The sequence below is a fragment of the Strix aluco genome, chromosome 4 (genome assembly GCF_031877795.1).
Source record: "Strix aluco isolate bStrAlu1 chromosome 4, bStrAlu1.hap1, whole genome shotgun sequence".
NCBI lineage: Eukaryota > Metazoa > Chordata > Aves > Strigiformes > Strigidae > Strix > Strix aluco.
In genome coordinates this window covers 104,200,689-104,223,036 of record NC_133934.1, presented here as the reverse complement: position 1 = coordinate 104,223,036, position 22,348 = coordinate 104,200,689, and the positions used below count along the sequence as shown (strand labels likewise).

The 22,348-nt window shown below is 45.5% G+C and overlaps 1 protein-coding gene across 1 annotated transcript; it reads right to left on the bottom strand.

Moving 5' to 3' along the window:
- Positions 1 to 2,255: 2,255 nt before the first annotated feature.
- Positions 2,256 to 20,333, bottom strand: PAX9 (paired box 9). Its single transcript, XM_074821299.1, has 5 exons — positions 20,303 to 20,333; positions 19,632 to 20,258; positions 17,241 to 17,383; positions 12,022 to 12,174; positions 2,256 to 2,510 (listed from the first exon to the last, which is right to left on the bottom strand). Exons 1-5 carry the CDS (start codon positions 20,331 to 20,333, stop codon positions 2,256 to 2,258), a joined length of 1,209 nt encoding a protein of 402 aa, XP_074677400.1.
- Between the last annotated feature and the right edge of the window lie 2,015 nt (positions 20,334 to 22,348).

Here is a 22,348-nt window from a genome sequence, read left to right as displayed (position 1 = left end):
TATGGGTAACAATAAATAGACAATAATTCTATAATCCAGTAAAACAACTAGGTTGAAAGCTAAAATCCTGTTGCCAGCTTAATCATTTATTGACTCGTGATCTTTTTCTTATCTTTCTAACCTCCATTTTATTTTTAGTGAAGAGCTTGTAGAGAATTAAACCAATTTCTCTTTCATGGTGTTACAGTTCGACTTATTTCAGCTACAACTGCAAAAAGGCAGAATAACGTCCATCACGTCACTAACAGTGTGGCAGAGTAGAAATGCACTTGTGTGCACGTTACCTTTAGTGGTTTCAAAGAAACATTCTTTAAAAAGTGTTCTACTGACTAACAAGGGTTTCAGCATCTCGTTAAAGCTAAGCAGCTGTCGAATGCCTTTGAGGCTGAAGGATACAGGATCACATCCGAGATCAGATCTTTCTTTCCTTAGGGCCATAATACAAGAAATACAGTTCTGTTAACTATTTTTTAATGCAAAAAGCAAAGGTGGCAGCAGCCAGTTGAGTCCATCTATATTTCAGTGGATATACCGTACATAACATAGGTACTGGTTACTTAGATTATTACAAAAATTTACCCACAGCTGTCTTGGTGATGAAAGCTGGAAATCCACAAAGAGAGGACTGTATTTTACCATCCCACTGAATGAACGTTTAATATGGTATGTAGATAGAGCAATATGTGAAGAATGAAGTTTTCTCCTCTGCTTTAGCTATCTCTAGTGTAATTTAAGTTATTGCACAACATTTATAAAAATACACAATATATTAATAATCTATGAAGGCTATGAAATGTCACACCAGGCTTAATTTTTTTTTCCACGTTCATATTCTGAACATACCTACAGCATGTGGAAAGCATTCTGGAATAATAGTCAGAACTTTATTATTGCCCAAGGAAAACAGGTAAATTTTCAAAGATCAGAATGTTAGCTCTCTTGGGATTAAAGTTTAAAGCAAAATAACTGGCACAGAGTACTTGCCACTGGATACAGAAATGTAGAAAAGGAATTTTTTAATATTAAATAATATCTGTGTTTGTAGCACCACCACCACTATACCTATAAGGGAAAAAAAAAAATGCTTCAGAACAACAATGTAAACTTTACCAAGAGCCATATTTTACATTCATTAAAGCAGAAATTAAAGACAACTTCCTCTTCAAAAAAATACAACATGATCTAGGGGCCGAAAATGCTGGACACAAGTGAGCTGACAACGATGGTACAATTCTGTTTCTCAGAGGGTTTGTTGACTGACATGGTTTTGTAAGCATCTCCACACCGGTTGCACACTAACGACATTTTCCTCTACAGTTTTCAGGTTTTTTCAGGTATTTTCACCCATTTCTGTTTGTACACTTAACACGAATGTGATGTTTCATGAATCTGGGAGGCTGGGTATAGCTGGGGGGAGTTACTTGGCTGGATTTCTGTCTTTGAATCTTCTGCTAAAGAGATAATTGTATTTCATGAGATGCTGCAGCCTCCACTGTAGGCACAAAAACACGATGAAAAAAAAACTTACCTAAACCTCATCACCTGAGGCTATCACCCCACCACACAAAGACACAGAAAATAGCTAGAAAGTCACCTTCAAAAGAAAAAAAAATAGAAATAAATGTACTGGAAGGTGAAAACAAATGCTGTCAAAAGCCTATATTTACAAATGGATAAAAACGCAAAGGTGTTATTACTGCCTGACGATGGCGACATGCCAGAAGAATCTGAGAGTCGCCTATTGCCTTGTTTCTATATTTTATTACCAAAACCCAACAAAACAACCAAAAAGTGATCGCTTAATAGTGGTGGATTGTATAACCTCATTGATGAAAGGGTTGTTCTCTAGGCAATTGGCAAATGCCTCCCATTTAGCCGCCTTTGCTGATTCAAGGCATAGCAGAATTTTCTGTGGTGATTTTTCTTTATTGATTTTTACACAAATCTTAATAACAATTGCACATTTAGAAAGTCTGTGATGATTAAGAATAAATACATGTGGTTTGACCAGGAGAGAGTGGAACAAGGCTCCACAAGCCCTTTGAGGGACGCAAGGTCTTTACTTAAAGAGCGCAACACCACACTTCTCTCAGTTTCTGATGTTGTCTTCAGCTCTTTCAATCCCAAAAGCCTTACGGGAGACAAGTCATGAGAAGAAATGCCAGGTATCACCAGCACGAAGAGAGAAGTCCATGAGCCAGGCTCAGGGGACGACCAGCCAGCAGGCTCATGGTGGTCCTGGACCGCCTCCTGCATCAGAGAGCAGAAGCTGTGACCGAGTGGCTGCCCTCCCTGGCCGTCTGCATGCCCTTGAATGCCAGTGAGGCAGGGATGTCGCAGCTGTGAGGGGACAGCGGGGTGCCTCCAGCATGCTGCCAGCCATGGCTCGCCATGTAGCTAGACGGGGCAGCGCTGTACGTCATGTAAGGTGACACTTGGGCTGGTGTGGCATAGGGAGGCATGGCTGGTGCTGACACGAAACTGCTGACAGCTGGGAGGCCATTGGGTGCCTGAAAGGAAAGGGAAAAACATTTCTAAGAGAGTAAGATACAGCAGATCTGCCGTAAAAGAAGCTGCACTCAGATGCTGCTGGAACTTTGTACAAGAACCAGGGCCAGTGGGGACGCCCAGAGAACCACCCAGAACCACTCCTCTGAATTTCAGGGGCACAATGACCCCCTTGTGCTTTGCTTTTAAGACTACCTACCCCACATCAGCCCTGCACACCTCTTCCAGCAGCCTGTCCCAGACAGGGAGCAACAGCAGACATTTAGGGAACACATGCTGTGAGCAGGGCAGGAACCGCCAAGCCCCCCCATATGGCCGCCCGCCTTCCCGCAAGCTGTTGTTCAAGGACTCCTTAAGCCCATGGTTGCATCTAATCATCACATTTCAGAGCTACTGCTGGAGGTATTTGTGATAAGTTGGTCCCAGCAATCTCGCTAAGCACCTTCATCTTCTTGGCAATGAGTCCCATGGGTTGGAGCAGGTGGGCTGTGATATTTACCCACTTTTCCCAGATTTCACATGGGGTGTTGGCCACTGTGGCCGGGCCCAGGCAAGTAGTGCTGTGACACTTTAAGCTGGGTATGCAGTGAGCATGGCCATACCAGTGGCAGGAGAGATGAACCCATACTGGTGCCTCGCCTACCCCAGCTCAAGAGGAGGGTGGGCTCAGGACTGAGCTGCAGCAGGCAGGCGTGGGCACGGAGCCCGAAGCAACACTCCCTGGAGCAGAGAGGTAACAAGCAGCTGGGGGAGGTGGAAATGTCTTAAACTCTTTGGTAACTGTTTGCTCAGAGCATGAGTCAGAACTATAGTAGTATTATTATTATTGATGATGTCTTTTAAAATCTGTTTTCTAGATACTTGGGATATAACCTTGCAAATGTTCTTTGCTCACAGCTTCTCCTGGTTTCAAAAGGGCTTCTGTGCATAAAACAATCACAGGGCTGGGTCCTTTCCTGCGAGCTATTTTCCTAGGTCCTTCCGTAGGCTGAAGAGAAGTGTTTCTATTTAAATAGAGAAGGGAGGGTCCTTCAGTCTGCCATGGTAGTATTTCACAATGAGTGACTCCTTATTTAAATAAAAAGGGTTCAGTGGTTTATTTCACACCCTGTAAATGCTTCTTCAGCAGAACACGTACAAACCAAGATCATTTATCTTGCTTAAGTTTCAATTTGTGTAGTGTTTATGTTTTAGGATTTGGGGTGGTATTTTTCCCCAGAAACATTTCCTATCTGAATACAAAAGAACAGGTATCAATTCAGCAAATCATGTAGCATCTGCCATTTTTAATCACCTGGTAGAACCAGGCCTAACCTGGATAGTGCAGAATCAAGAAATGAAACAGACTTTTGTTTCTGCTAAAATATTTCACTTGTTCAATTCCTCTCTGGATTGCACCTGCCTAAATTTACAGTATTTACCTATATAAACAGCACTGGCCTGGTTTCAGATTCATGAGTTTCCTACCAATGTAGTTCACAGTTCCACTGTCTGGACTATCTTCTTATTGCCACTTGGGAAACCAAGCAGTAATCCTGCTGGAGTCAATATAAACGTGTACAGCAATCTAAAACAGCAGGAGATAGTGACAGGATCCCAGCCACAAGCCTCCGATAGGTATATTAATTAGTACAAAAATACAGCTGCAGCAGCAACATAATTGTCATTCCAAATCCATAAACACTTTGTTGAAGCTGAACTTGCCTAATTCTTTTGAAAATCCCAATATGTGACCTGACCTTCAACTCCAATTACACGTCCCCTACTGTGTCTCAGAATTACACTTCAGCCTCAGCTCTAAATATCAGTGTTTGCAACAATACTAATTAATACAAACCTTCAAATATTTGCAGAGTAAATTAGTGCACTTCTTAAATCACATGGAAAATTATTTCACTGAATTTACTGGAAAGTAAAAAGTGTAATAGGCCCTAAAAAGCTGCTGTTCTTCAAGCTCCCTGCCTCTTCCAATGTGTAAAGTGCTTTTCAGAAGAATGTGAAACAAGAAGGAGGACTTCTGGTTTTTTCTAACAGCAACAAAAAGCTTTGCACAGAGGCAGTAGAGCCATTACAGCCATGTTGTAACACTGGGACATCAAGAGCCACAACCCAAAGGTATCCTGCACAGGTAAGTACAGAAACCCCAACGGGGTGCTGGAAGGAGAGAAGACCTGGGGCAAGTCCCTGAAGAATCTCATAGCCATTGAGACAGCACAAACCTCCTGCCTCTGAAGCTCAGAAGAGGTTTTTTTGGACTCTGCGAAGCCACCCTGCTCCTCCAGGCTTGCCCACTCCCAAGCAGGCTAGTACCAAGCAGTGAGCACAAGGCTGTGCCTAGAAGCCCCACTTTAAGTAGGATTCCTCACTATGAATGGTCATGTCCTGTGAACCCTTGGTTGTGCTTTTGAAAGGATTCCTCCTAGACTGTGGAGGACACACGTGTCCCTCCAGCCTCCTGTGTTGTCACTGCTCCCCTCTACTGATGCAACTCTGGGAAAAAACAGAGCCTTCCTTTGCCACGGAGAAGAGAAAATGCTTCCCATATGCTCTACAGGCTGCCATGCTGTAGGATGCCCTCCAACTGCTGGCACTTCCTCTTAGAGCTCTTTAGAAAAGCAGATGCTCTAACACCCTTCACCTAAGGAAGAATAAGACTATATGCATCCTTCAAAGCTGTGCATAATGCTGCATTATGCCAAGGTGAAATACTGCTTAATGCAATCACTTTGCCAGGCACCTCTTCCCACTCCATCATTAAAAGCCAAGAGTATATGGGTAGAGAACGGCAACTTTTGGTCCTCAAGAAATTACTTCCTGCTATGTCCAATGCTGTGTCCAAGCGAAAAATTCCCTGGAGGTGATGACTGTGTCTGTACCAGTAAATAAACCAGACCAGGGCCAATTCTTTGGCCATGAGGATAAGCAGCACCATGCAATACCCAGCCCCACGGTTCACCTCTATTCTGCCAGAAACAGGGTGTCCTCATCCACGCAACCTGCCAGGCAGGGTCCCTGGGCTGTGGCCTGCCTGACCCCACGCTGGAGCAGTGTCTGGCCCTGTGCTAGTGGGCCCAGGCTAGATCTGTGCCAGGCACTGTGCCAACAAGCCACCTCTTTGCTAGTCCACCAATGCTCAAGGCCATGTCCTGTCCTCCTGCAGCTCCTACAGACAAGGCTGCTAGAGGTTTCTCAGCAACCAGAAACTGATCACTTTGCATGATCTGGGGCAAATCTGAGCTCCTGAACAGCTCACATTAATGCAGACATTGTTGATAAATATTTAATCCAATCATACGTGTTCCCCTACTTCTATTTATCATTGTGCAGCCTTCCTTAGTATGGTCTTATGGCACAAAGTAAAATGAAAGTCTCTGAATTATAATTATTGGAGAAGCCCCAGTTTGTTACTGAATTACACTGGAGGTGCTACTTGGGTTCTTATTGATAAAACAGATTGACTTGACTAAAGATTCACCAGTTTTTGTAAAACTTTAATTTAAAAGAATACCTATTCTGATTTATAACAGACAGAACAAGCTTTTTACTGACCCCCTCCTTTACTTACTGACCCCCTCCTTTACTTAAATTACAACTGCAATAACTGTTGTTTTTATAGTGGCTCTTTTGAATGTAAGAAAAATCTTGCTCTAACTACTGAGGGCAGGACGTGGAGGCAGTTGTGTAGGGACCACTAGTTGTGACCTGTCAGAGGCCACCAATGCTGGAAAGCTGTTGTCACTGCCTTGCTGAATTAATGAATCATTCTTATTTTTGTTCCAGTGCTACAAAGCTTTACTGCTCAAAACCATGATGATGTGGATGCCGATAGGTGCCTTGAGCCAAGCAGGCAGCACTGGGATGGGTAAGGACTGGCTCAGCACAGAGCATGGTTCTGCTTCAGGGGAGGTTTGAGCCATACCCGCAAAGCAGACAGAGGCCTCCTCTGGCCCGAATTTAGAGCTGAGACGATAGAGAAAACCTCACCTTATGTGATTTAAAACTATGCTACTCAAAAAAAACCCCAACCTGATTTGCATCTCTGACTTTCATCAGTGAAGGACTTGAACCAATAATTTTAACCACAAGAGTTTTTACTTCTAAACAGCTTTAGATAAAAGCTGTATGTTATCAGAAGGGTTGAATCTTGTCTGTCAATCTGGCACTTTTTACAAACATGACATTCACTTAAAATAAATGGAGGGGATTAAGTTCCATGACCCTGTATATACTGGATGAATAATTCATCCTGCAGTATTTCAATCAGAGGAAATGAACACCAAAATCTAAACATTCATAATTAGGAGTGCGAGAACCCCATGGTGTTTATGGATTTTTAAAACCCTTAGAACTTGTTTTAAGTGCAGAGCTTCTTGAACCTGGTTTTTAACTTTTATAAATATTTTTTTTCTTAATTTAAACCATTGCTTTTCAAGGGAAATCTAATTTTTTAAAGCAAACAAACAAACATGTAGTTCTAACTGAACAAGAACCTCTGCTGTGCAAGTGATCACGGTTCTTGTTTGAAAGAAGTTACTGTCCGGCTTCTACAAAGACCAGAGAGAAACACTTGCTCTGAATGGCTGCTTCTATCAATGTTTTGAGACAACTGATGGAATAAGTATTTCCAAATTTTAGAGTTTCATTCAAAAACATGATCTCCCAAGAATTCACAAATTCAGTGAAACATGTTCTCGCAGAGACCTGCAGATCAACAGTGGCTGGGTCAGGATCACGAGTTGGGTCTGGTGCCTTTGTGCCAAGTTACTGCTGATACACACCAGTGCCAGTGAAAGGAATATCCAGGCCAGAATTCAAAGCCAAGATGGACATAAAGTCTTGCTCTAGGTCACATAAAATGATGCTGCTGAAACAAATGGACTGCATGTATTTTCACCAGTGAAGGAGTTGGTTCAGTAGTTTTAATGGAGGGAATTTTTAGTTTTATACACTTTAGGTACAATACTAACTAAAGAAAACTTTTGTTGTCATTTTCGGTCTGTTTGGGATTTGAGACACAGAGCGTGGATGAAAAGCACATCTAGAATCAAGCTTATGTGAACTGTCTTTGGAACAAGTCATTTTCATTAGCTGTTTGGACTCCTAAAAGTCAGAACAGTTTCTCTCCAAAACAAAGGTAACCACCACACACACCTTGATTTCTGTTATGAAGGTTATGCTGGTATAACGTGTCAAACAGCTTCAGCCTCCTCTCTCCTGCATAGTAAGGAGAGACAGGGCACAAGCCTTCTGGACAAACTTCCCAATCAATCCATGTCAGACAAACTACCTGACTTTTTTTTTCTACCTTGGTCACGTTAATACCAGAGAAACAGATAAACTAGATTCCACTTTCAGACATCATGGTATAAATCCAAATTCTATATTGTAATTAACTGATATTATTTTGGTTTGTTTCATCCCCTTCTCTACTTTTCTGTCCTTGCCTTTTGCTTGCTAGATATGTTTTCCCTCAGGATCAAAATTAGACCATCTCCTGTGATCCCTTCCCATATGGCTTCTAAATGTTTCAGAAAATGACCCAGAGTCATAGCGTTCAAAATCACAGACCTGCATTTATGTTAGTTATCATTAATAGCAATAATACAAATTATCTCATTTCAGGTTTACATGAATACAAATGAGAGCAGATTTGATGCCACAGGTGGATGCCACCTCAGTTTTAAAGTTTAAGTGTCAAAATAATATAAATTATTCTTATTTTGAAGTTATTATTTACAATTATTTGATTCACTTGCCCACTGTAATATAATACTTACAATATTTTATTAGATAGATAATTTAGTGCATTGACTAAGAGTGCATGTTTTGTAGAAGTATTCCAAACATCTATGAAAAAAAAGTGTTTCAGGAGAAACAACATAGGCTTCAAGCTCAAGTTACCTAATTCACCAGCCCTAATGGGCTTGGACAGTGACTCAGCCCAAACTCCCCTGCTGGAATCAGCAGAAGTTCAGCCTGTGTCAAGACTTGGGGAACACACCTCTGGTGAATAAGGTTGCTGTTTCATTTGTATTTCTCAATTCTAACACTGACTTGGATGAAACGAATCCTTCCTGTCCTTGGATCAGCAAGCTCAGCGCGTTGCCTTGATCAGCACCAAGCCTTTCCCCGAGAGCAAATGAAACAAATCTGCAGAGGTATATCACAGCCGTGTTACAGACAGCAAGAGCTCCCCAGCAGAGTGGAGCACTGGCAGCAGCTTTAGATGCAAGGACGGTACCGTGGCTTCGCAGACAAACACCCTCCTGCTGCTCGTTTTTCAAAACGAAAAACTGAAGAGTTTCTGGAAACACTGAATCTTTTCTGAATGCCCTGAAAACACAGTCTCAAAGTAGCTACTGCAGAAGTAATTTTTTCCACAGCAAGGGAAAAGCATAGCAGGGAGCAGAGCTGAATATCTAGTCCTTCAATCAGAAGAGCAAATTACCTTAAAAACCCAGAGGATATCTCATGTTCTTAGTGACATGCACATAATCAGTCAAAAAGGTTATGGCAACAAGACTAGGAGTAATCAAACACAAACTGCAAACATAAAGGAAGCAAACATGCTAAATCTCCCTTTTTAATTGGAGGTTAAATAATTTATAAATCAAACCAACATATGGGATCCCAAGGGAAGAGTAAACAAATTTTCCAAGTAAAACATCAGCAGCAGGTCTGTAATGGAAATCTCATTTAGGAAAATGGCATTACCTAAAGATGTAAGTAATACACCTATGTCTCTTTTAAGGTTTTAAAATGAATAACCTCACATAATATTTTAGTTGAAATTGTAGTTAACTAAATTAGAGCTAAATTCTGAAGCTGCTATTGAGTGCTACAGCATCAATGGGAAAAATTACATGATCCTACAAACACTCATTCGGATCAGTGTTCCACTAAAATTAGATCAGTGTCCCACTAAAATTAATGTGCCTACACAGGTAAATCAGAATTACCTAAAGAAGAAGGATTACAAAAGTCAGCACCAAGTAAATCTCTCCAGTTTATGATAACACCTTTTATGAAAAATCTTTTTAAGAAAAATGTAATAAAATTGCTAAGCTGCATGTGAATCACCTAGTCAGAGCTGACCCTGCAAATCAGTTTGCTGTCTTTTTATAATGCTGGAAAAATTTCTTGCAAAAATCTTTTCATACTAGACTATATATCCATATTCTTAGATGAATTAACTTATGTCATTGAACATATTCCCCCTCTGATTTTCTATTAATTTCACTGCAAGCAGAAGAGAATAAAATAGACTCTGAAAAATGAGGACATTGTAATTAAATGATATCAACATCCAAAAAATCTTGAACAGAAGGGGAAACATTTTGTAGATCGGATATTACTTTGAAATATATGCATTTATTTTCAAGGAAGGCTGAACAGTGGTAATACATTGGAATTGAGGAGCTTTTAAAATAATACATGGGCAAGGGGTTTACTGTCAGTCTGTGACTCGCCTGAGCTTGGGTGATTCCCAGAAGACTGAGCTTTGAAAAATGGGGAATTACAGTATTTTTCTTTCACTGTAAGTGGTACGAAGCAATGCTGGTATTCTAGTTGAAGTCACAATTAAAACAATAGTTATTTGCATGCTTGAGTGCTTTAAGAGTCCAAATGTAATTAGTTACCCAGTCCTATACAGTGTCTCTTAGAAAGATGCCATTTTCTTTACAGTTATTTCTTCTGTTACTAAATTCAATGCATTACAATATACTGCATGAGAAAATCACACTTACTTCCTTCTAAAATAATGTTCATTGCCTTAATAATGAGCAGATCCCATTCCCCATGTTTAATGTGCTTTTTTATTAACTTAAAGTTGTTTCCTTTCTTATAGGCATCCCCAGCTGCACTGAATAACACAGAAATCAGATAATATCAATTGAGTATTTTAACTATAGCTGCGACATGCATCAAGATCACTCTTAATTATATTTTCTTATCAAATTTTAAATCTCAGCCTCTTCAGGGAAATAAAAACCCAGTTTTGGAAATAGTAATAGTAACTTGAATTTACACACCATCACGAATCCCTTCCTAAAGGAGCCAGGGGCATTTTATGTCTTTTCCAAAACAAACTACAGCAGAAACAAAAGAAAAAAAAAAATAAACTCATTCTCAGAGACTGAGGAATCCACTACAAAAACAACAGAGGAAAAGAGAGGTAGAAGAAAAAGGCACGATGGAGACAAGGCAGACAGAGATTGTTGTAAAAACTAAGCACGCTCCAAGGGAAAAGCCGGGGGAGCAATGGTTTCCAACGTTTCTTCAGAAGAGGAATGGAGTTAGATGATTTTCACAGTGAAGTGCAATCTACCACATAGAGCACAGCAAGAACGCTCTAATATGTCTACCTAAAATGTCTCCCAAACATAGATTATTGTGCAAGGTCTGTACATTACTGAATGGTTGCTTTCCATTTGTACTCCAGTTTAGGAAGGATGATACTCATGGAAGTCACTGCCTTTCCAGCAAAGGTGCTGGATCTTGGGATGTATTCTATTATTTAACAAACCTCACCATAAGACTACCTCAAAGTGGAGTGACAACAAATCCTATTTGCTGTGAGCACAAAGCTTGATTTTGACGACAAAGACACAACTTGAGCCTCCCTTAGATAGATACACCGTGCTTATGAGGACAAAAGGAAAGCTCAGAAAAAAAATCGTGCCATATAAGCAAACTCCCTTGAGTAGGAACTAACAACAGATTCCCATAGTTGTGTAACAGATTTGCACAGTAATTCCCCCTTGATATTTTGGCAAAATCTGGAGTCAGGCAGGGCACACATGGACATTAAACAAGTAAATACACTGAAAGGAATAAACATTTGTTCTTTCTATGCTGGTGGTTAAAACCATACTGTACTAGCAAAAGGTTCTATGAAAAATGCCATCTTAATATAATATATTTAGTAATATATTGTAATTTCAATATGGTGTTATTTAAATCAAACTGTGGTTGAAAGAAGGAGACTTATGGACACAGAGACATCAAAGGCATGCTTGATGGCTAGAAGCTAGGCAAATATAGGGTCAAACTGGGCAAGTCCCCACTTTGTCCTCTGTAGGGAGAGCCAAAACAGTCGTCCCCTTTGTCTAACAAATCTCTGATGCTGCAGAGGCAATTACTGGGAAGCTGGTAAATTAACGAGGGTGAAATCTCAGCCCATCTATTATCAAATGCCCATGGTAATTATTACTAGGTATGTAGGCAATTTCTGAGAGCTGATAAATTGCCACAACAGAAGGATTCAGACACACCGTACAGTCTTTATCTATTTCCCACTCTACTGCAAGCACCAGAAGACTGAACAGATCAAGTCCTATCTAATCCCCCTGCCCCTGGCACTCTTCTCCTTAGCTGTGATAGGTATCTCCCACCACTCTCTCTCTTCAGTCCCTGGTCTTGTTTGTCACAGTGGAGCTCCTGGTGGGTTGGGGCCCTTTGAGCAGAGGGCTCTCAGAGTGCAGTTCGAGTGTCATCATACCATTCACTCACCTCTCTGACTTTCTTTATTAGTTTCATCCGGGTGGAGTGCCCTGAAGCCATGTGGGTTGGTGGGCAGGGCACTGTGTTTTGGCCGTGGAAGCAGGTGGCCAGTAAGAGGCAGGTCTCACAAATGGGATTCGAATGGGGTGCCATCCAGATCACCTGGGAAGGAATCGGGTGCATGTAGTGGGATCAGCTCATGCCCCTCACCCACAACATGCAATGACATGGATGCCTCGACCTCGAGCAAGCCATCTTAGTGACAGTATTTTAGTAACAGGCACTGGTCTGAAGATCCTCATGAGAGTGACACAGAACCAGTCTCCAAGCCAAGGTCTGAACCCCTGCACCAAACAGGAACTCTGCTAACAATTCTGCTAGGTACTACGGCAAGAAAGCAGGTAAGTACCTCTCCTCAACACCTTCCCACCCCCAGATATGAGTGAGGAGCAGGAGGTCCGGACTTCTATTGCTGATGGATTGTGCACAGACCCGTAGCAGAAATCCAACTGCCTGAATCCCGAGTTAGAATATAAGATGCCAAATAAGTAATCTGCTAATTATTTTTTTCGATAAATAATCTGTGTAGGATGGTTATGTAATTGGCCATAGCATTTAAAGTTACATTTTCATCTTATTCCCAAAAAAGTTACCGTATATTGTGGGTTCTAAGCACTGCCGATAAAAACAATTACAGATGCTTTGGCCACCGCATATACAGTTCATTGTTCATCTACAATCAAAGATCAGGAAGTAAATATTTACATTGCCCACATTTTCTGTGCAAATAATTGTCCAGAATTGCACCCACAATTATTTGCAATCACTTGCCCTAAAATGGAGCCTTCTCTTTATGTGTTTACAGCACATGGAGCTCATGACCCCTAATCAGAACACAACCAAAGGACAGAGTGTGCTGTCCCCAGCAAAGCCAAAAACGCAAGCCGCTAACAGCTGATAAAGTTCAGGAGAGACAGAGGTGAAGCAGTTGCTACTTTGGGGTCTGCCCGATATGTCAGAGGAAAACCTCACTCAAACCGTGTTCACAAGCCCCTCTGAATTAGGAGGAGTGTTTTCAGCAACTCCGCTGGGTCTGGGATCAGGCCTCAGAATAAAGTTCCTTTTTTCAGGAGCGAGCTTGCAATAACCACTTGCTCTTAGACCCCCCAGTTACAAGCTTTTTCCCGTTAATGAGTATCAGCTCCCTTTGGCAATGTGCACATCTGCTTCCTGTAATGCACACAGCAAATAATTCTGAAAAAAAGTATTTCTGAAGCTATTTGCCTCTCAACAAATTGTACAGAGATACGTCATCTTCTGCATTTTCATACATGTGTAAATACAGACCACAATTTTTTTAGTTAGCACATCCATGATGTTAGTCCAGAAAGTCACAAGCATCAGATGTCTGAAAACTGCATTTTAAATATGATACATATTTATAACATGTTTTTATTGCAAATGCAGGGTACAAATGGGTTTGGTTTTCAGTGATTTCACCTTTTTTTTTTCTTAATGCAACTGTCAGTATAAGTTGCCTAATGCATAAAATACTCAGAATATTCATCCTCTGTATTAATAATATAATTATCTGTAGAAGCCATCCCCCCAACACCACACTGAATGTGCCTCTCCGTATAAATACTGCAATATAACTGAGCTCTGTATGAAATGTGTATGATCCAAAACTGTCAAGCTCTTAGAAAAATCTATTTTCCTTTTCAGTTTCTCTGATTCACAGCTGCTCTGTCTGCAAAGCTGTATGACAAATTTGTGAATATGATGCACAGGGAAAATATAATGCAATTGCTTACATATAAATGACAACTTGGGACATCAGGTAATTAAAAATGAATAGAAACTTGACAAGGCATCTCTGTGATTTTCTGGGGAATGTTTGGCACAGAATTGCAATCTGCCAGAAAGAGTTTTCAACTCCCTAAACCCAAATACCAAACAACATTGCAAACAAAGGCCCCAGAGACACCAGGAAATTCATAATACTTAAAGTGAAAAATGTTCTACATCCAGCGGTTCAGTTTCATGTTGTGAGTGCTTATTGCTGAGGCAAAAATGTGAAGTCTTCTTTTGTGGAGCCCTTTCCTAGGCCAAATTCCCACTGATGTGTGGGGCAAGAGGCGAAATGCAGCCATTCAAACCCATCAAAGAGGTCAGCCTTGGCTGTCAGCTGACAAGACTGGGAGGTCAGTAAGAGTTTTGCCTGAAAAAAGCCTACAGGATCCCTTGTATGAAAACAAATGTGTATAATTTAAAAGGAGGGATCAAATAAACATATTTTTAATGTACAGAAGACCTTGTTCTTTGAGCTCAATTTTTCTAGTCTTTCTCATGCAGAGGGTGTTTCCAGGGAATTTCTTCAGAAGTAAAATATTATCTTCCATGACTAAGGCTGGGGAACAAGTCCTTCACTCGCCTAGTAGCTATGGAACTATTTGCAAGCTGTGTACAGGTGAAACTTGAATGTTGCTTGTGTTTAAAATGTATAGCTGATATTTGTTGGAAACAGCAGAATTCCTTACCACTCACAAAAAATCCTTTGATAATGTGCTTCAGACCACATTCCCTCTGCCCCTGTTGTGTAATTGGAAAGCCTAGGTAAAACACACACGCTTGATTCCCTGCTGCTCCACTCCTCTTGTAGGCACCTCTGACTTTGGTAATACAGACATAAAACTGGAATATTACGGAACAGTCACTTCTCTTCTTTGGGGGAAATCTGCTGTCTGCCTTCTTAAGACCCAGCTTTTGTAATGAGCTTTGCCCAGAGGAGATGAGGAAAACAGTATTTACCCTGAAGTCCAAAGATAGAGCCTATTTCACTGTAGTCCTTCTGGCGTATAAATTACAACTGTGCCTTCCCATTTTTCCACCATTCCAGATACCCCTCTGCTAGATTTGCACAAACAAACCAATGTTCTCTCCTGTCCCCTGCTCCTCTATTTACACCCAAAGCAGTACACATTGCAAGAGACTATCAAAAGATCCAAGGACATCAGAGACTTTTGGTGAGACTTTACTGTCACAATCTGTCACCCCAAACTCACTGCGCTTCAGCAAACAGTCAGCTAGTAAGTCAGTGCTACATGCAGCAAGAATTTGGTTTATAAATTTCACTTTGCACCTGGTTGGGACAAATCTTTTGGCAAAATAAATGTTGCAAAAACTGCAAAAAATCACATTTCCACATCCTTATCTGACATTAATTTTTTTCTGAATACATTCTTAATTAGCAAGGTAGTAAACTTGTGACAGATGAAGCAATTAACGCACATGTGAATGAATTCTCTGGCAAGCAAGTCTGAATACTACGTGAATAGACTGCTCTGTACATTAGAACTTTCCAGAGCCGGATTCTATTTACCCATATTATTACAGGGAAGAAGAAGGGGGGAATCTTCTCTGTGTCTTCTTTTTAGTGAGTAGGGTTCTGAAAATGACCTTTTGGATAAATACTTTTTAGCTTTTCTGCCCTTTTAAACTCTCTGGACAATGTATTTTGATAAATTAATTCCAGTTTATTAATAACAATTTGCTCCATTTTTAAAAGGCGAATATGTTTAAATTACATTTATCAGGTGATCTTTCAGACTGAACAAAACTTTAAAGTAAGACTGGTATTGACAGTAGGACAGTGATAAACTATGAAGATGAAAGCATAAATATTGAAAGAGTGAAAAAACATTAAAAAATAGTTTCCAACACCAGCGTTGAAAATACCCCGATTTACATAACATTGTTCCTCAACACGTCTGTTGAGATTCCCACAGAGGCAATGGTTTCTAGCCTATGAGCCGGATCCTGTGACTATTTCAGCAGAATCGTGTGCAGAAGGCCCAGCCTGGAGCCTAAGACAACGCAGCCGCAGCACAGCTGTTCTTAACAGTATAATGACAAGCCGTTTCCATCATTTTTAGTAAGACTGCTAACACTTTGTTTCATTTTTAAAGAAAATTATGGAAGAATGAATATTAACTCTAACTCTATCTTTAACCGTACAGTCATGGCTCTACTACAGTGCACATCATTTGTGATATGAAATGAACAGAATAATAATGGGATAACAGAAAAATGTTATACAAATCAGATAGGACAGCTTTAAGGGCGGCATATTGTTTGTAAGGCAATATATGTAATTTGGGGCCTACAATATTTCCCACTCTGCCTCATTCAACCTCTTTGCGAGCATTCCCGCAGTTTGCACTCCACATCTTGAATTTGAAAGGCTCTGATTCAGCTACTCTCAGCACCAAACACGAGCTACAAAAGTCTCCTGGACATGGAATCCAAAACCAGGCACAGAACTTGAAAAATATGTCCAAAACCTCTGTCTTTGAATGGGAACACGCTAAACAGAGATCGCGGTTTTTCCTCGACTTCGTTATAAGGGTAACAAATGAATGGCCGGGAAGTCAAGGTATCGAGACGCTTCTGATACGTTTTGAAACGTTTCCATCACATGGAAGAAAGTTTTCAAAACCTGTGCTTTCCCAACGAGTAACAGTTGAGACTTTTATAGCTTTTCGCCTGGCATGGGATTTGATTAGCAAGTACAAAGATTTAGGCAGAGATTTATTAAGTAACAGTTATATTGTGTTGTAATTAAAACGTAGGAAATTCGCCGTCTACTTAAGCGTTTAAAAATGCTTAATGTAGGAAGCAATTACACCTCATTTTCAAATTATTCCCCTGCCTGCAGAGCACGCTGCGGGCAGGGTAAAACGCGGCTTGAAAGGCGGCGGCGGGACGTGCCCGCTCACACGGCCCGGCCCGGCCCGGCCCGGGGCTGAGCCCCGGTGGGCGGCGCGGCGGGGTCCGGTCGCCGGGCGGCTCGGCGGGCGGGCGGGGGCCGGTGCGCGGCGATTCTCGAGTGTCTGCTGGGCGGGCTGTGCCGCGGCGGCGGGGGCAGCGCCGAGAGCCCGGGACGGGCGGGATGAGGGCGCTGCCCTCCCGGCCGGGAGAAGGGCGGGCTGGGGGCTGCCGGGGGGTGCGGCGGCTGTGCCGAGGCGGGGAACGGCGAGAGGAGCGGAGGAGGGAACCAGGCTCTTTCCCGACGTCGCCCGTCTTGGCGGACTCGTTCGCAAGCCAAAACCGAGGGAAGGCCGGCACCGGCCCCGGACCGAGAGCGGCAGCCCCGGGCAAGGACCACAAGCCCGAGGCCGAGCTCAGGGGCCCTGTGCATCACCGCCCTCCCCCCCCTCTCTCTTTACCTGGCTGTACTTGGCCTCCTGCTCCAGGGAGCTCTTCTCCAGCCCGTTCACGGCGTGCTGGGCCGGGGGGGGGAAGCTGTTTCGGCCCAGGCTGCTCCATTCCTCCACCTTGGGGCTGGGGTACGGTGAGGTGTCGCTCACTGCTGGGAAACACGGGGGGAAATGGGGGTTAGGAGCAGCGGCCAGGGTACGGAGCACTTTGCTCCGGGCTGGAGACGGCTCCCTCTCCCCACGGGACTCAGTCCGTGGGGCAGAGCTAAGAGGAAGCCTGTCCCTCGCCCGCTACAGCTCGCTGAGCCTCCCGGGAGCCCCTGGAGAGGGTGGTAACGCGGGGAGGGAGTCGGGTCCCTCCGTGCAGCTGGTGGCAGCGATCGCCACCCGAGCCCGGAGCTGGCCGAGTTGTTTGTCCCCGCGTCCCTGCACTGGCGGGATGGAGCGGCCCCCCGGGCCCTTGTCCCCAGGATCTCCTAAGAGAGATTGACGAGAACCGCCTCGTGTGTGTGCGCGAGTCCGTGGACAAACGATACCCCCTGTTAGAAATAACCCTGACACGGCTGCAGATGAACCAGGCACCAAACCAATTTGGGACGAAAAAACCAAGAAAACAAAAGAAACAAAACACAAAAAGGAAGGGGGGGGGGGAAGAAAGAAAATAAAATTTAAAAAGGAGGAAGAGAGAAAGAAGAAAAAAAAAGATAAATGTCCTGTTAGTTACTCGCGCATCAGCCACGGCACAGGAATACCGGGTTGTTTTGCAGGCGAGCAAATTCCCCGGGCCCCGGCGGGGAGCCCGGGGGGACACACGGCTCCCCCGTGCCTCGGAGCCCACGGGCCCGCCGGGGCCGCCGTGGGAGCGGGCTTCCCCTCGCACCACCCCGCTCGGCCCCTCGCCGAGGCTGGGGAAAGGCACAAATCTGAAGTTGTCTTAAGAAATTGAGCTCTCTCGGTGAGCGCCCTTTTCTGCTGATCTCACACTTTCCCATGAATAGGGGCTTCCTTTCCGTGTCAGAGAGGTCAGTTTATCCTATAAATCAAGGGCGAGCAGCCCCCATCTGCGGCATCGGCCGCTCAGCAGCCCCGGCGCTCTGCTGGGAAGGGGAGGGGGGAGATTCTACACTGCAGAAAGATGTGTGCAGCTCCGAGGGCTGAGGGAGACGGGGCAGATACCGAGGCACACGGCAGTACCGTCAGAGGCCGGCCTGCCTGCCAATGTGGTGTTAATAAAAGAGGAACTCGCTAAAAAAATTCTCCATTTCTCATGTGATTGTAGTGTTCGCATTCTTCTTAAAGTCCATTGCCAACACTACCTCTCCCCAGCACAGAGCAGAGATTGCCAGGCGTGTATTTGTTAAAATCGACTCAGAAACACATTTGTTTGTGTCAGTGTGGTCTGAGGGTAAAGTTTATATCGTGAAGTAGAGGGCGAAGAAGGACAAAACTTACATATCTTTGTATGTAGGAATATAAATAAAACATACTTGTGTGTATGTGCATTGTTTGAAAAAAAAAAAAAAAACAACACGTTTTTGAGAAAAGAACAAGAAAATTATTCTGCAATGCCTAAACGATCAACTTGCATTTTAAGTGCTGCTGGAATCGGACTGTTGCCGTTAAAAACGCAATGAAACAGAAATCACAGCCCCCCCCGCTCCCCCCCCCCCCCCCCCCCCCGCTAATTGGGAGGGAAGAGTGGGACATAGAGATCGCTGTAGGGGAAGGTTATTTTAGACTGTTGTTTTAACCACATTCACTGTTAGTTCGCTGGCAGAGACCGAAATGGAAAAAATGTCCCTTTCTTTGCAGCAAAGCGTAGCAAGCGCCTGGGAGACGCGACGCAGTTTCCAGGCGAAGAAGCAGAAAGAAGGTGTAAGGGATAAAAGAAGGAAATCTTGGGGGTTTGGTTTTCCCGGACCACCGCTTCGGAGGAAAATATAGCATCAGAATGAAAGCAATTAGGTGACATTTGAACTTCCTGCCGGAGCAAATTTGGCCTGATTGCGAACAGTAGAGAAAACGGACTTCTCGGTAACGCCAAGGCGGCGCCTGTGACCGGAGGGCGGCAGCGAGCCGGGGCCGGGCCGGGGCCGCCGCTCCCCGGGCCGTTCCCTCCGGCCAAGGTCGCCGCTTCTTGGGTCACAACGGCAGCGGTGAGGATGGTAGGTACCGTCTGCGGCTCTGCCTGCAACCCACCTCGGGACCTCGCCGCGTCCCGAGGCACATCCTCCGGTAAGCTCCGTGCACGGCTCGGGATGGGGAAAAAGGGACCGGTTTCCCGAGGCAAACCACGAACCCTCCTTCCGACCCCCGGAGAGGAAGGAGCCCAGGAGCAGTGGCCCGAAACGCTCCGGCCCTGCCTGGCTGCCGCTGCGGCCCCGGGTCCCCCCTCCTCACCTTGGTCTGTGATGGACCGGATCCCCAGGATGTCCGTCACCGAGTGGGAGGACGGCCACGTCCTGGGCATGGCCATGGTGCTGGGGATCGCTGGCACCCCCGGAGGGGTGGGCACCTTGGCTCCTGCAGCAGCGATGGGGCTGGGGTAGGAGTAGATGTGGTTGTAGGGCAGAGCGGGCTGTGGGGGCGGCTGGTGCTGCTTGTAGGACTCGTAGTGACTCTGCTGAGACAGGTTCCCGATTTTGTTCCGGAGGATACGGCTGATGGAGCTGACCGACGGCACGTTGTACTTGTCACACACGCCATCGGCCAGCAGGCGATCCCGGATCTCCCAGGCGAAGATGCCCGGATCCCTTTGTTTGTAGGTCCGGATATGTTTTACCACCGTGGGGGTGGTGACCCGAGGCTTGCTGCCTCCGATAGCCCCCGGTAGGATGGAGCCGGTCTCGTTGTAGCGGGCCAGGATTTTGCTGACACAGCCGTGGGAAACGCGGAGCTGCCGGCTGATGTCACACGGTCTGATACCCAGTTGCGCCAGTTCCACAATCCTCAGCCTGATGGCATTGGGCAGGGGTCTCCCGTTGACAAACACCCCCCCGAGCTGGTTCACTTCCCCGAAGGCAGGTTCTGCAAGCAAACGCACAAACACACCCGTCGGACATGGCGAAGGCCTCCGAAGGGGGCGACTGAACTGCTCCTCATCACAAGGCAGATGTCACAGCTCTGGGACCCCCCGGTGACTCCACGCACGCTTCCTTATAATAGTGGGATGCCCCCGAAATTGAAGGGGGGGGTGGGGGAAGAAAAAAAAAAGGGGGTGGGGGGAGAGGAAAAAAAAAAAAGAGAGAGAGAGGAAGGAGGAAAGAAAGGAAAAAAATTCGTGGCAACAAATGTCGGAGCTCTCTGGACTGTGCATCAAGCATATTCCAAAAAAGCACATTCCAGAGATGAAAAACGAGATCGCCCCAACAGACAAGTCAGCTTTATTGCCACAGGAAGAAAAAAGAAAACGAAGAAAAGAAAAAGAAAAGAAAAACATTTTCGAAGACGTGGGGGAGGGGGAGGAAGGAAAAGTAGTGGAGGAAATTCTTTTACATCTTGGGAAAGGCAAGGGCAACGCGGTGCTTCTGAGTCGCGACTAACTTTTTAAAGACCGTTTCTGGTGCTGTTAGCGCCTCTCGCTTAACAGCACAATTACACCAGGCTGTAAAACAAACGTGCTAAAATGTTAACTGCTAAGATCGGTGTCAGGAATAATATACAACGTGCCACAGTCTCCAGCCATCCACTCGGCTGCGATCCTGCCTCGCACTCCCCTAATAACATCAATAATAAACCGAGCAGTCATTAGTTTTCTCTCTTCCCTGCTCCTGACCCTTAACGTGTTCTTACAACTTGTAGGAACACGAGCAAAGTCAATAAGGGAGCTGCGGCGGCGGCACATGACGGCGCACGGGTGCTCCCCCTCTCTTGACAGCACTTGAACCCTCCTGCAGCTCCCAGCCACTTACCCATTCCTCTGAGCGGGACACCTCTGGGGCTGCCCTAAATCCCGAACGGAGACCTACGCCCAGAGACAGGCTCCGGGCCTCCTGCGCTCCCGGCTGCACTAGCCCCCGAGGCTCTCTGGTCGCCACCGAGGAGGTAGCAGGGGCGTGAGGGAAAAAGGGCCACAAGGAAATCTGCTTCCCGGCGAGAGAGCCTTGACTTCTGCATTTCAACCTCAGGGCAACGTGGGCAGGGCTGGGCTGGGCCGGGCGCCACCGCCCACCGCGCCCCCGAGCCCGCCTCCGGGGGCGGCCCCACCGCCCAGCCGTCCTCCCAGTGGCCAGGGGCGATGACGGACAGCGCGGCGCTGGCCGCCCTTCCGCTCTCCCCCGCGGGCGCGCTCGGCACCTGGGTCCCCGCTGCCCTCGAAGTGGCCATGGCGTACCTGCCCGGCGGTAAGTGCAGGTGGTGCTGGGGCGGTGCTGAGCGGGGCTGGCAGGGCGGCGGGGCACCCCTCGGCCGGGGGGGGGGAGCACGCAGCCCCCCGCAGGACCGGGCCGGGCCCCCGCGCCGCCCTCCCCGGCCCTTCTCCCAGCGCAAGCGGCCGGGGGTGGAGGGGGGGGCGTCGGGGCTCGCAGAGAGGTTCCCCCTTTCCCTGTCGGAAGCCGAGCGATGTCGTGACACACGCGCGGTTTCCCCGCGTTGGCTTTGCCCACGCGGGAGACAAGTTCTTCCTTGTGTTCCGTCGCGTTGTTATAATAAAGCACTTTTGCGCTAACGAATATTTCATGGGTGTTGTACGAGAAGGCTGGGAGCGGTGGGAATTGAGTCATTTTTGGTGGAAACCACAAACCGGTCGGGAAATCAGCTGCAGCTTCGCTCGCCCCGGGAGGGGACAGGACGGGACGGGATGGGACGGGACGGGGCTTGCGGCGGCCGCGCATCGGGACGCGGATGTTCTCCGGCCATCAGAGACCGGCTCCGCTTTTGGTTTAACCCCCCCACTGAACATTGCACCGCGCTTGACTGTAAAATGTCAACGCCTCGCAGCTGATTTCAGCTTTACCAAAAGCACTGCTATATATTAACAGTTAAAAGAAAAACAGACAAAGCTGGTAGGAATTAAAGTATGTGTGGGTCGAGGCGTGTTTGTATATGTGGAAGAAGTGTTTGATTTGGCGTTAGGTGTACGGATCCTGATCTGTGAGCTTGTGTCTGTGCCTCTTACA

Bases quoted from the DNA above. Each gene is read 5' to 3' on its own strand.
- PAX9 (XM_074821299.1), bottom strand. From the start codon at position 20,333: ATGAGGAGCAGTTCAGTCGCCCCCTTCGGAG. The intron at 20,259-20,302 runs GCCTTCGCCATG...GTTTGCTTGCAG, and splicing joins TTCAGTCGCCCCCTTCGGAG to AACCTGCCTTCGGGGAAGTG. The intron at 17,384-19,631 runs GTGAGGAGGGGG...CGTGTTTCCCAG, and splicing joins CCGGTCCATCACAGACCAAG to CAGTGAGCGACACCTCACCG.